General features: G+C 42.4%; 1 protein-coding gene across 1 annotated transcript in view; it reads right to left on the reverse strand.

Annotated features, from left to right (window-relative positions):
- ADAM10 (ADAM metallopeptidase domain 10) overlaps positions 1–10,106 on the reverse strand; it is a 542,337-nt gene extending 532,231 nt beyond the window's left edge. Inside the window, exon 1 of the mRNA XM_086959374.1 lies at positions 9,616–10,106. Coding sequence (XP_086815500.1) covers positions 9,616–9,670 — 55 coding nt within the window. The 5' untranslated portion in view covers positions 9,671–10,106. The remainder of the gene's footprint in view (positions 1–9,615) is intronic.
- Positions 10,107–12,913: the final 2,807 nt, after the last annotated feature.

The raw sequence follows: 12,913 nt of genomic DNA on the forward strand, positions 1-12,913 counted from the left end.
GTGACGGAACGGTTCTGTCACCCGCGCAGGTGAGCCGCGCGCGCCCCCCGTCTGTTAGCGCTGCGGCAGAATAGCCGCTGCAACGAAGGTGTTAATAAATTCCAAACTAAAGCATGTACTCACTCCTCCAGTAACACGCAAATGGGCCCACTAGACATGCTAGTGTGAAAACTTCTTTAATCTTGACAAGTCTTGCAGCGTTACACATGTTGACTCCTAAAGTCTTAATCATATGCAACAAGTGAGAGTGAGCAACCATCTGATCTTGTTTAAGCTCAGCTTAAAAAACAGTGATGAAGGACTCCAGTGTAGGAGCATTTCAAACCGAATTTTAAAGTGGCAGTGTGTTAGTCACTCAAATATTAAACATTACTCTTCGCATGAAAGTGCACACTTTAAAAATTCAATGTGATCGTCAATATGTTAAAAAAGTATTATTTCACATGTGCAGATCTCTTCACTGATTCCACTTAGTGCTTTTCTACGAAGACCACAGCTACTATAATGCTTTGCATTTTCTCTGCATGATGTACCAGTCCTTCAACGTCTTCTATTTAGCTTCTTAATCACCTTTAAATACACGTTCCAAAAGCCTTCATCGGGCCTTCAAATGATCAATTATGTGTATGGCAGAGTCTATTGGCATCATTGTACGAACTATGGTAATGTCACTCGTGTCAATCCATGTAGATGTTACCGGTTTTTTAACTTGCCTGCTTCAAGTTTTCATCTGCATGACGTGCAGGGATCTAATGACCCCACAAACAGTGGCTGTTTTAAAAAGGCGTTTTCAAGCAGGGCGGGCCTCACAGCAGTGGCCCTGCCAAACATACTTTGTCTACATCCAGATACTCGAATATTTAAACGCCGCTGGTTTTCATTTTGAATTAGGAAGATATAGATGAGACAGATATATAGATATATACACATACATATACAAAAAAGCTCCACTCCAAAACGAAATTAAAGGAGTTCCTCCCGAGAAACAGTTTGAAGAAAACTTTTTTTTTTTTTTTAATATTGTCCACAACACCAAGAGGAAGTTGATCCAATGGGCCTATAAACATTGGGTTTTAACATTACCAGGGCTGAGGCTATTTTTGTGATTCCTAAACCGAAGCTGGTCCGCAGCTGTGCATCAGATGCCCTTTTCCCGTACAGATTTTATGAAATAAGAAACTGATCAACTGGGACTACTTCATATTAAGTGCTTTTGAGACTATACTGTCAGAATGAGTCTGGGGCAGACTGGTTTATCATCGCCTCAAATTTAAAAAGAACGGGAGTAACAATACCACCGTCTTGAAAAAAGAAGGTGCTATTTGACTATACCATCAAAATGTTATGTTATGTTATGTTATTTATATTTTTATAGCGCGCAGCTGCCCCAGCAAAGGGGCGTCCTGGCGCTTTACGCTAAACGCTTAGGCGCCCTTACCGTAGCCACAAATTCATTTGTATGAACATTACCTTAGATGTGTATGACTTGAAAGGCATCAGGGTTTATGTGGACGAATTCTATTTTTGATTGTGGCAATTGAAGACAAAGGTTACTGTCTGTTTTCATACTCTCGTACAATACTCCGATTGATTTTGAACTATGATAAAAGATAATATTGAATTGCAATTGCTTTATTGTGATATTTTTGATAGAACTGTTTTAATTGTGTAATGTTTTGAACATAGTTTTTTTTTATAAATTTCAACCATCAATCCACTAACTATAGGTTTTTTGTGCCAATATGTAGCAGCCTCAAGGTGTGGGGGGCTGGTACAATTGGGCCTTGAATGCATGTGACTGACCAGAAGTGTGAGTTAAGGTGTGGATATAAAATACTCTGAGAGGATGTCTTTGTAAAAATTTCGTTTTAACCCCAGTCCTTTGGGTTACCGAGGGTTCCTCTCTCTTTTTGAATATACATCCAGATATACAGCTTTTAGAAGCTGAGCTTAAACTAGATCAGATGGCTGCTGACTCTCACATGACGCATATGATTAGGACTCTTTAAGGAGTCGAAACGCGTAATGCTGCAAGCCTTAAAGAATTTTTCACACTAGTACGTCTGGTGGGCCCGTTTGCATGTTACTGGAGGAGTACATGTTTTCGTCTGGAATATATCTGTCTATATATCTATAGATATAAAAAAATCTCAACAGCACAAAACTCACATTGTGGAGAAGTGTGGCTCATTGGTTAGAGGAGGCAGACCTGGAAGCAGAGGTCAGCCCGGGACCAGGGTTCAATTCCCGGCTCGGTGGGGTCTTGAGTCCTAATATGTCCATGGACTCGATAATTCTTGCTCCGGTGCCTACTCGATTAATGGGTTCACACTCTGCGACTCTGGGCAATAGCTTGCTTAATCTCCACAACGGCCCCTCGCGGCGGGATGCCTGGCTTTCACCTTGCGGATACCCTGCCGGGGTTATCTCACAGGGGAATACCAGGACGGGTTCCCTAAGCAAGCGCTTAGAAACCAGTGGTGATTTGCGCTATATAAATTCATGTACATTTACACTTCTCAGGTCCCTCAGCAGTTATGCACATACATGTGTGAGAGCCCGAATAATAGCAGTAACTTGGATTCTCATGAAAACGAATGTGCACTCCAAAGTTGCTCAATAATGATAGTTAATCCTATACAACGTGCAGGGAAACACCAACCGCTTTTCTGCAGTAATTTTCATGTAAATTTAAGATTTTGGTTACATTAGTTAATAGTTAAAGAGAGCTTGGTATTTTTCATATATACGACTCAATCTGAAGAGGAAAAATGATCATACTACAACCAATATTCATCCCTCGCTATTTCTATTTTAAAGTTCATGACTTTCAACATTGGTTTTTGGGCCAGCGCAATTACTGAGAACTTGACCGTCACCAGCAAATAGTAGCAAGTTACGCACATCACATTCTCCAACCACCCAAAAATATTGGCACAACCATCTAGAGGATGCAAGGTGGAAATAGCCTAATCTTGTGAAGAATGCCCAAAAGGAAGATCATTGCGATACCACAGATTCAGACAATAAGTGATATGTTTCCAAAACTTTCGGTATTGTTCACAGCAGCTCTTAACCCACCTAAGATAACAACACTTACTTAATTACTTTGACCCTTGTGTCTGGAGGCCAAATGCAAGAAAAAGAAATAATCTAATGCTGCTCTGGAAAATGCACAAATGCATGATTATGACAATTAGAATACCTTAGGTTCAGCAAATGATAGTGGCATAATTGCAATACATTCTGCTTTGGTCTGAGCCCATACAATCAGATGTCCATGATACCCATCTCTGAAGCAGAGTTCTTCAATCTGTGGGGGGCGCACCTTCATCTAGAGGGGGCGCACGCGCCACCTTAAACTATCACCGTCCGATGACGCAAGTAAATACACTGAAGTACAGGTAGGAGCGCAACGCCCATTAAGGTCAAAGGGCTTCAGCCCACCCTCCCACCCATCCTGTGTGGCAGCCCTGGATAAGACATCCCGGGAACACACACAGCCGCACGGAGTACTTCACAGGTGTTTTAATGACCATTTGCTTCTTAATGACGCCTTCGTTCTTTTTTCAGGCTTTTTAGACCCCTGCATCTCCACTCTGCCTGTTGGGGGAATAATCAGCCCCCCACCCCTGAAATCTTTTCGTAGACCCTCTCCCCCCCTGCGCCCTAACCTCCCCCCCCCCTCCCCCGCCCGAGAAATTTGACCCTAGTTGTGCCTCACCTGCAGGGCACATTGGCTGCCCCTGTGTTAAGACATGACAGCAATTCCGCACTAAAACTGCACACGTGCATACACACAGAGAGCCTAGCCTGCCTGTTTTCTATTTAAGTAAAAAGTATAATGAGTTATTCTTTGCCTCACCTCTTCCAATCAAATTGCTGAGATATAGGTGCTTTATCTTAGTTTATTAGATAAGATAGCGTCAACACTTTAAATACAGCGTCAACACTTTAAATACAAGTTTCGATAAGTTAGCCTTACAAGTCTACGCTGGGCCTCAACTCCATCTTGAATTTCTACATGTGATTGTGTTTTCAGTACTCTCTCTCTCTCTGTACACATCTAAAGCTTGCACAAGTGAAATGCTTTGCAGCAGAATAATGTTCTTGGTGAACTCATGTTTCCTCTTGAATGTAACAATTCAAGGTTCATCCGTTTAAACTGTCAGACAATCTGTGTCTATTCATAAAATAAAACTCATTTTGTCTCTAGATTTGTACTGTCACATCATCTGAAAACATTAAATTAAAAGTGCAATCAGAAATATTTATTTAGGGGATGATGTTGGGATAGTGCTATGTAATTTTGCGTTTATTATGTATTACGATTGGTTGAGCATATGTAACATTTTAGTCAACTGATGTCGACTGTGTAATTTTCGTTGTAAATATTCTATAAAAACAGGTGCTCATGTAGAAGGAAGTCATGAGTTGCTTGCCCAACTCTTAGGGGCAGAACGTTGTCATTCTGTGCCATGCCTTGGACTTAAAATAGTTTTGATTCCTTCAAGGGCTGATTCTGTTTAACTCTAGGTCAGTCCTCATAGCTGCATTTGATTGGACATAATGCTAATTCCCTCAGACAATATTATGATTTGCCTGAACTGACCTAAATATACTACTGCCAACTGTAATTTTATGATTAACTAATAAACCTTCATTGTTTGAAGTTTGCTGCTACCTCAATTATTTCTTTAATGCTATTTGATGCCATTTGATTATTGGACTATCATGTTCATTTAGGGCAGAGTTTCTCAATCTGTTTGGTGTAGTAGGTTCAATCAGTTATTTGCTAAATATGGCCTTGGATATGCGGATGGCGGTCGATTGTGTAGTGTACCAGATTCCAGAAATTTCTGACAGTTGGTGGGGGAGGCCAGCATCTAAAAAAATTCAGCTGGGGGGGGGCTCAACCTAAAAAAGTTTGAAGACCTCTGCTCTAAAGACTGGAGTATCCCAGAACTAGTGTCAGTTGTTTTACATGCCAATTTTAACCCCAAATTTAATCTCTATTATTCAGCCCTCTAATTCCGCAGTGATCACAGTATTGGATTTTAAAACGTTTAACTTTTCACCAAAAGTAGGAGGGTCACGTGTTACCTAAAGGTTATGGTGGAAGAATCTCAAGGTTAACAGCTCAAGTCCTGATGCCTTCGTTCTCATGTGTTTTTCTCAACAAAGAGTTTCAAATTTAAATGGACCAAGCAAATGGTGATTTCTTTCTGCCATCCAAACAACTGAGAGCCTGGTGGCCTTGGTGGTTCTAATTTCCCTACGCTGGGTGGCTCATGCCTGGTTCGATCTCTCCTCACAATGGCCATAGACATTTGTCAGCACAAATATGTATAGGGGAACATACTGTAAATTGCTTATGGATATCAGATATTCCACCCTCTAACCTCACTTATTCCTTAATGTGGGATAAACTATTTATGTAATTGTTCCAAGCCGCCACTAGAGTAATGGCCTTCAGAGGTATGAATTACAGACTACTGAATTTAGAAAATCCTTATCTCGTTGTTAATCAATCTTCAAAAAACACACCACATGGAATAATGATAAAGAGAAATATAGCACAAAGATGGGGAGGGGTAGAGGTGCCTACATTAACAGCATGGAGCAAAGACATGGACGAGGCTATGATAACTGAAAAGCCAGTGTTTAGTAATAGAGGTTGCCCCAGGAAATGGACCAAGATATCGGGGACACAGAATGAATACAGGGGGGAATATTTGTGATCCACCAGCGGATAATGACAGTGATGACTCAGGCTAGGGTGAAGGGTGGGAGGTGGAGGGACGTGGCCTACTTAAAACTATGACTACTTGGAAGGACAATGTATATGCACTATATGTGGAACTGTGTAAAGTAGAAATGTGGAGATGTACAGATTTATTATGTATAAAATCAGCTCAAGTTACTGACATGATGGAACAAATAAAGTTTAACAAAAAAAAGAAAGGTTAAAAAAAAAAACACCACACACACACACGTGTCTTCTTTTATTTGAGCCAGATGGGCCAAGGCTTCCTTAGGAAGATAGGTATACAAAAAACATAGGAAATCATTCCCCTACAGGAGACATGAGATCCAGAATCAATTGTTGTTGAAACAAGGTTAGAGAACATTCTTAGATCTAATGATTGGTACAAAGCATTAACATCAGGACATTTTATTGCAAACCTGTGGATCATGTCTATTTGGTAACAACAAATATGCTTAAAACAAGCATAGTGACTCCGGTCTAGCTATAAAATACAGATTTTCCTAGCTAGAGCAGTGAAGGAGGGTACTGATTTTTTTAAAGAAACATAAGTGAATATTCTCTCCTCTGTCTACTGTCATGTATTTTGTTTCCTTCCCATTACAGGCCCATTCACTTTCTAAATGAACACAACCCCAGTTCTTTGCTAGCTCAACCTCTCGCTATGATGGGCCAGTAGGCTATATAAATAGTTCTGCCTGAAAATCTGACTCTCCATAAGTAAGTAGGTTTTTTGAGGCGTGCATTACATTTTCAATACTACAAATGTTCTCACTTCTTTCTTTCAGCTTCAATTGTTACAACTCCTGGTTCGTCTTAAGGCTTCTTCTCAATAGGACACACATATAGCTCATGTGTCTAAGCTTCTGAATATTCCTGAGTCAAAAGACGCTTTTGTATTGTTTCACTTGGGTTTCTCCTTCTGAAAGTAGTTTTCAGAACTGCATGTTCTGCAACATTTTAAATGGGAACCCTGCTTTCCAGTTTGCTACTAGCTACAAAACTGATACTGCCACATGTGTGTAAGATAAAAAAAATTTTAAAAAAAAAGGTTTTAAGATGCCATCGAGCAAAGCCCCCCTTCCCCAGCACAGTTTTGTTTTTAGTCTCCTTTTACCACTGCATAAAAGTAGAGTTGATAAGCGTACAGTACTATGGCCCTCTTCAATTCACAACAGTGCACAGTACCCCTCCGTTGACCATGGTCTGCGCTAAACACACAAAGGCAAGGAATACACTTTTCGTGGATATGCATAACACTCGTTGCCCACCAGGGTTTCTGATTTAACAATGTAACCCAAGACCTTGTTCTCAATCAGCAAAACACGTCAAATGAGCACATTTGCAGTTTAGTGATGCAATGTTTACTTGCTCCCCTCGTTCCGTCCCCAATCAAGTTTCTTTTTCTATCAATGCTACCACGCCCAATTAAACAAAAACACAGTTGCTTTCATCACACTAAGGAGGCCTAAATCAAAACGTGTGTATAAAGAAAACGAAAACCTTTAATCATGTATTTATAGAAAATAAACACAAGTCGCTTTTCTAGTTATAACAGTAAAAACCCACGAAACGTCGTCACCTGTTTATTATTGTCTTCGCTTCTTTGAAATGTACAGTTCTGAAATAGCATGGGTGTCAGGCATGAATACTCGTAATTCCTCTGATAAAGCACTGTCGCCTTCTACCGCTATTATCTAGTCGCAACTGCTGCTGGAGGGAATGCAAGGCTAGTAGCCTAAGGTACCATTCACTGGGGCATGATAAATAACCGTTTCCGAAAGCGTATTATTAAGGATGGACACATTTCCAAAGTGGCAGAAGGACAGGGCTCCTGAAGTAAAACATTCAAAACATGAAAAATCCACTGGTAAACGTGCCCACGTTATGTCCACAGTAAAGGTTTGAGAGGTAAGCGTAGGAGGAAGGGGTGGGAACGGAAACAAACAAGACGGGGGGAAAACGAGTAAAAGCAGCCAGTGACTGGTGTATGCTTTATCACACAAACAGCACGGGGTGGGTGGGGGATTGAGCGGAGACGTCGCATCGATATGTGAAATGACATCATGGGACAAAGCCGGCAACAGAAAGAAAAACATATCCGCCCTTGTGAACCCACTATCAGACGCCAGGGGTGGGTGGGGCAGGGAAGCAGGGGTTAAATACATTTTCCAGAAATTCTCTTTATCCGGTGCAAAGCCTACGCTTAACACACCTGGAAGGGGAAAACGCCATCAGAGTGAAGCTTCATTCCTGCAGTATTCAAATCAAAAGAACAACCAGCCCTGATAGAAATGATATACATTTGCCCCAGTGCTGAACTAGCTCGAGACATCCCATGTTAAAGAACAAGTGGAATTTTTCCACGTACATGCCATGGACCGGATCTCTTTAAGACCGACGACAAATGCAAACTCTTATTTCTGGGCTAGATGTTCGCAATACTATCCTCTGCCAGCACACAAGGGCTGCACGGATTAAAATATAACAGTCCGCTGCTTGGCTCTACTCAAGATCAACCACTAATGTAAAGGCCATCCTTTGCACACCTAGACAGGCTTGGCAGGACTGATACAAAGATTAAGATACACCACTGCGAAACACATTACAGCGTAGAATGTTGATTTCAATAGCTTTTCCCAATAGAAATGTATAAAGATTAAAAAGCCTAACTCACATATTCGTGCACACATTTCGGAATTGTGCATTTCCTGGACATATAGCCATCTCCTGCCTAAATGTACCAACATTCCCACAAGCTACATGGTGGCAAATATAATTGTATTCTAGCTCACTATTCGTTTATCATCATAAAGGGATTATTCGTGATTTTCTTTAACCATCAGATCATGACGGAAGTGCCAATAAAATATTGAAAACAGATATAGTCCGTTTAGCTTGTTCTAAATAAAAACACTTCGCACAAACCCAACCAACGCAGGGCTTCTTAGCTATGACAGTGGAGAAATTAAGGATAGGTCACCAAAGATCCTATTCCAAAACATTTTTGCTGGCTCTGTACAATCCATCACAACCTAGAAGATACATAGTTCTTTACTAAACAACAACTATTGTTATTGATACAATTATTAACTTGAGCCGACGGGCCTCTCAAAGAGGTCTAGTTCTCCCATTCCCAGGAGAGATGTGTTGACACCTGCTAGAGGGCCTTATTGCTCCCTTTCACCAAAAAGAAACATTCTTCGCCAAGGTAACCTAAAAGCCACCGCAGGAATGAGGTAAAGAGTTATTCGCTTGTACCAGCTCCATCAAAAGGAACAATAATGCTACCATTAGTTTCACCTCACACGAGCCACGTTAAGTAGCAGGAACGAAACCAACTGCTCCCTATCACTACTTGCAGCCACAACATCAATACCCCCAAGATTGTCGCCGTCTCCAAGTCGCAGCACCACATGCACTAAGCAAGCTCCACTGGCAACACAGCACTGTCACAAAAAGCAAAGACAATACCAAGAAACGCCATCACTATATGCCAGCTGCTGCAGTACCACTTCCTCATCACCTTAAGTAGGAGTGCCACCATCAACACGGACACTGCAACCACTTATAACACCCTCACTGCCAGCCCGAGTCATCCAAACAACTGACACCAGCAACAAAACTATGCTCATTCACCATCACTAGTAATTCTAATAAACCCCGGAACATCGGCAGCAGCACAGTCTGAGCAACGCCCTCCAGCCTCCCCAAGCAGCCGTGCCACCACTGTCAATATCGCCACTACCTCCAAGACCAATCCAAAAGCACGGGGGTAACGCAAGTGGAGGCCGGGGGTTGGTTCTATGTTCGCCGCCCCGTTCTCAGACAAGCAGAGCACCTCTTACCTCCCGCACTGGCCGCCCAGCAGAGACACAGCAGCAGCACTCCAAGAGCTGCCATATCCAAGAGCAGGGAATGCTGTATCGGAGGTTCCGCTTCCCCCCTCTTATTACGCTTCCTTCTTCTCGCTTTGTTCGCTGAGCGCCCGAGGTATGGGCCGGGCACACAACACTGTGCGGCGGCCCTTTCACCGCTCCCAGTGCTACCCTACCCTCCCACCCCCGCCTGACGTCATTCACCCGCCATATTCCCCCACCCTAAAGGTTCAAGAGAAGCACCCTATGCACTGCACATGCGTAAAACCAGCGGCCACGTTAGGGCCAGGCAACGGGCCAAGAGCGCTTATTTTAAACGGCATTCGCTTTTATTCTGCTCGCCGTCGTTTATAATGTTGGCAAGTCGCTGTTGCTGTATAAGGATTTATCTAGCTCTAAAGTCTCGTGTATTGTTCCAGCCACATCCACTGCATCCTGCTTAGAGTGACAGAAGCTAAAGGGGGTGAGGAGGAGCGACCAGTCAGCCAATAACAATCGAGTTTTCAACGAACTGGACCATTTGTTGGTTGCTCATACGAAGTAGAAACAATTCGTCCAATCCCGTAGAAGTGCTACGGTCCTATCACTGGGTTTCAAAACAACGGCAGTAAAACGGAAAAGGGACTTCAGTCTCTCTCACAGCAGTGGTTTATTTGGAACGGGGTTGTTTTTAAAACGAAGAATAGCTTACAGTATAGAATTCAAACAGTAAACATCTTTGGTCTTCCTTTTAAAACGTTATTCAAAAAACGTTATACAGAAAAGTTATGGCAGAAAAAGGTATTTGCCTTTGGAGGAGCGGCTTCAGCCTACAGGCTCTGCTTATTATCACGACGACGCCTTATTGGTAGTTCATTGAAGTCACCCTCCCTGTAATTGAGGCACCAGACGTCTAAAATCATAGGTCTGAGGCTGCGCCATGTGCCTCAATACGTCGCATTAGCTGCCACACATTTGCTTCCCCCTTAGTTTCCATTTCGTGCCGCAGCTTTGTTTTACCGCTGTGTGCGCCTGATCCTAACGTGGACGCCCGTATACATCCTACATAGGGAATGCGGACCCTACGTGTGGCGTCACGTGCTGTCTTTATGTTGTGTGTTTTTTTCTTCCTAGCGAATATCTTTTCTGTCACAAGCTTGTTTTACTAATCGAATAACGCCATCGTGTCTTGGCACTGTCCGCCTGCCAACTAGATCTTGCCGAAGCCAAGAGCTGCTTTCTCATTCTACGCTTACTTAGCTGTCGAACTGCCGTTTTCACGATGCAAACTAATAGTTTTACTTTCATCACTATTATTGGTTTTCAGAATAAACATTAACTTCAGATTTTAAGGTATCAAACCTAATGAGGTCGAATTCGAAAGGAAAGAAGTCTAGGCACACAGGTGTGTTGTTAATGGCAGAGAAATATGAAATAATCCACTGCTTCTGACCTTTTAGACTGAACTACTGTTGCAGAGCCTGAAGTAAGTGGTACTAGTTAAACTCTTTATTGTTATTTTCATTTTTTGGTTGGCAGAAAACAGTGTCAGTTGGGAAATTCATTTCTGCTCTTTTCACTGTTGACAGATGGATTCCACCGTGGGGAGGGGGCTCTATCGCTCTCCCGTGGAATATTTTTTTATTCACAACAAATTTTATTGCATTTCTTGTCATCATACAGCACAATGGGCAACATATATATAGACATTTGTTCATGAAGTAATATTTCATTACAGATTTTTGATAACTAAACTAAAACAGTGTAATCTGCTGCGATGTTCCTTGTCTGTATCTTACAATGTTACCCCCAGAAAATGTCCATGTTTCCTTGAGTGGTGTTTCACGAGATAGATCACCCTACAGGGTTGTATGTCTGTACTTCGGTATCTATGGTATTGGCGATTAACGTTGAATGTTCTAGGATAAGTCAACGGAAATCAGCACACTGCTGCCATATTTTCATGTGTTTCTGCAGACATCTGCATGCTTGAAAGACTGATATTTCTAGCCCCATACAGAAATTCATCTCCTTTTCTATGCCCTTACTGTGGGGGTGGTGGGGATCGGACTTCAATAATCTGGCTACGTCCTGTTTAGCGAGTGTTAGGCCCAGCCATAGGAGATGGCGCTTATACCTATTACCACGAATCTCTGCGACTATATGAAGCAGTGTTAACCTGGTTTACTTAAGGAGCTCCCATCCTAGAACCTCTGAGAGGCACGTGATTACCCCCAACCAGAATTTATCTTTGGCTGTACATGTGTACACTGTGTGTATGAAGGCGCCCTCATCTTTCCGGAACGGCAAGGATATAGGAGATTCTATCATTCCAGCTCTCCATAACCTATATCATGTGTAATAGGCCCTGTGGAAATATTTGAATTGAATCAGTCTTCAACATGATGAGATGGCTTCCCCTCGAGGGGACTCCAGAGCTTCAGTCCAGTCATCAGTATCTAGGGGGCCTATATCTGTCTGCCATGATGTCTTCAGGGCCTCGAGTGTGGTGTTGCTAGTGTAATGAGATACTGATATATTTTTGCTACGTAGATTTCTTCACTATCTTCCCAAGGAGTGCAGACTATCGGTAGTACATGCAATCATTACATCGCATCTGTACTATGCTAATAGCCTTTTGATCGGGGCTCCTTATTAATTGATCGCCAGACTTCAGCTTATCCAGAATGTGGCGGCAAGAATTATCAGAAACATCCCAGTAAGACACAGCATTGCCCATCATCTGGTAAGTCTTCACTGGCTGCCTGTGAAGAAAAGAGTGTTGTTCAAATCGATGGTTCTGGTGCACAGAGCCCTTCATGACATAGGCCCGAAGTATCTCAGGATCAGGATCCAGAGATATTCACAAACTAGAACCCTGAGATCCAATAGTCAAAATCTCCTTAAAATCCAGAGATTCTCGAAAGCCCGAATGGGGAGCCGGGCTTTTTCGGTGCGCACACCCTCAGTGTGGAACTCCATGCTGATGGAACTCAGGGGGATAGAAAAAGAACCTCTTTTCAGGAAAGCTCTAAAAACATGGCTGTTCTGACTGAACCAACTGCCATGCTAGTTTCTGGGTTGTGGGTGTTTGTTAGTCTATTGCTGGCTTGGGACACTTCCGTTGGAGGTAGCTGTGCGCAATATAAATGTTCTAAAAAAAATAATATCCTGTGGTCGCCCAAGTCACCATTAAGAGCTTACCCCCGATGGATTAAAGTCTAAAAGCAACTCAATTGAGGTTATGTAGGGCATTACAGTGTAGGAAAAAAAAAATGGAGGAGTACCA

This window comes from Lissotriton vulgaris, chromosome 2_2 (assembly GCF_964263255.1).
Source record: "Lissotriton vulgaris chromosome 2_2, aLisVul1.2, whole genome shotgun sequence".
NCBI classification, from domain to species: Eukaryota; Metazoa; Chordata; class Amphibia; order Caudata; family Salamandridae; genus Lissotriton; species Lissotriton vulgaris.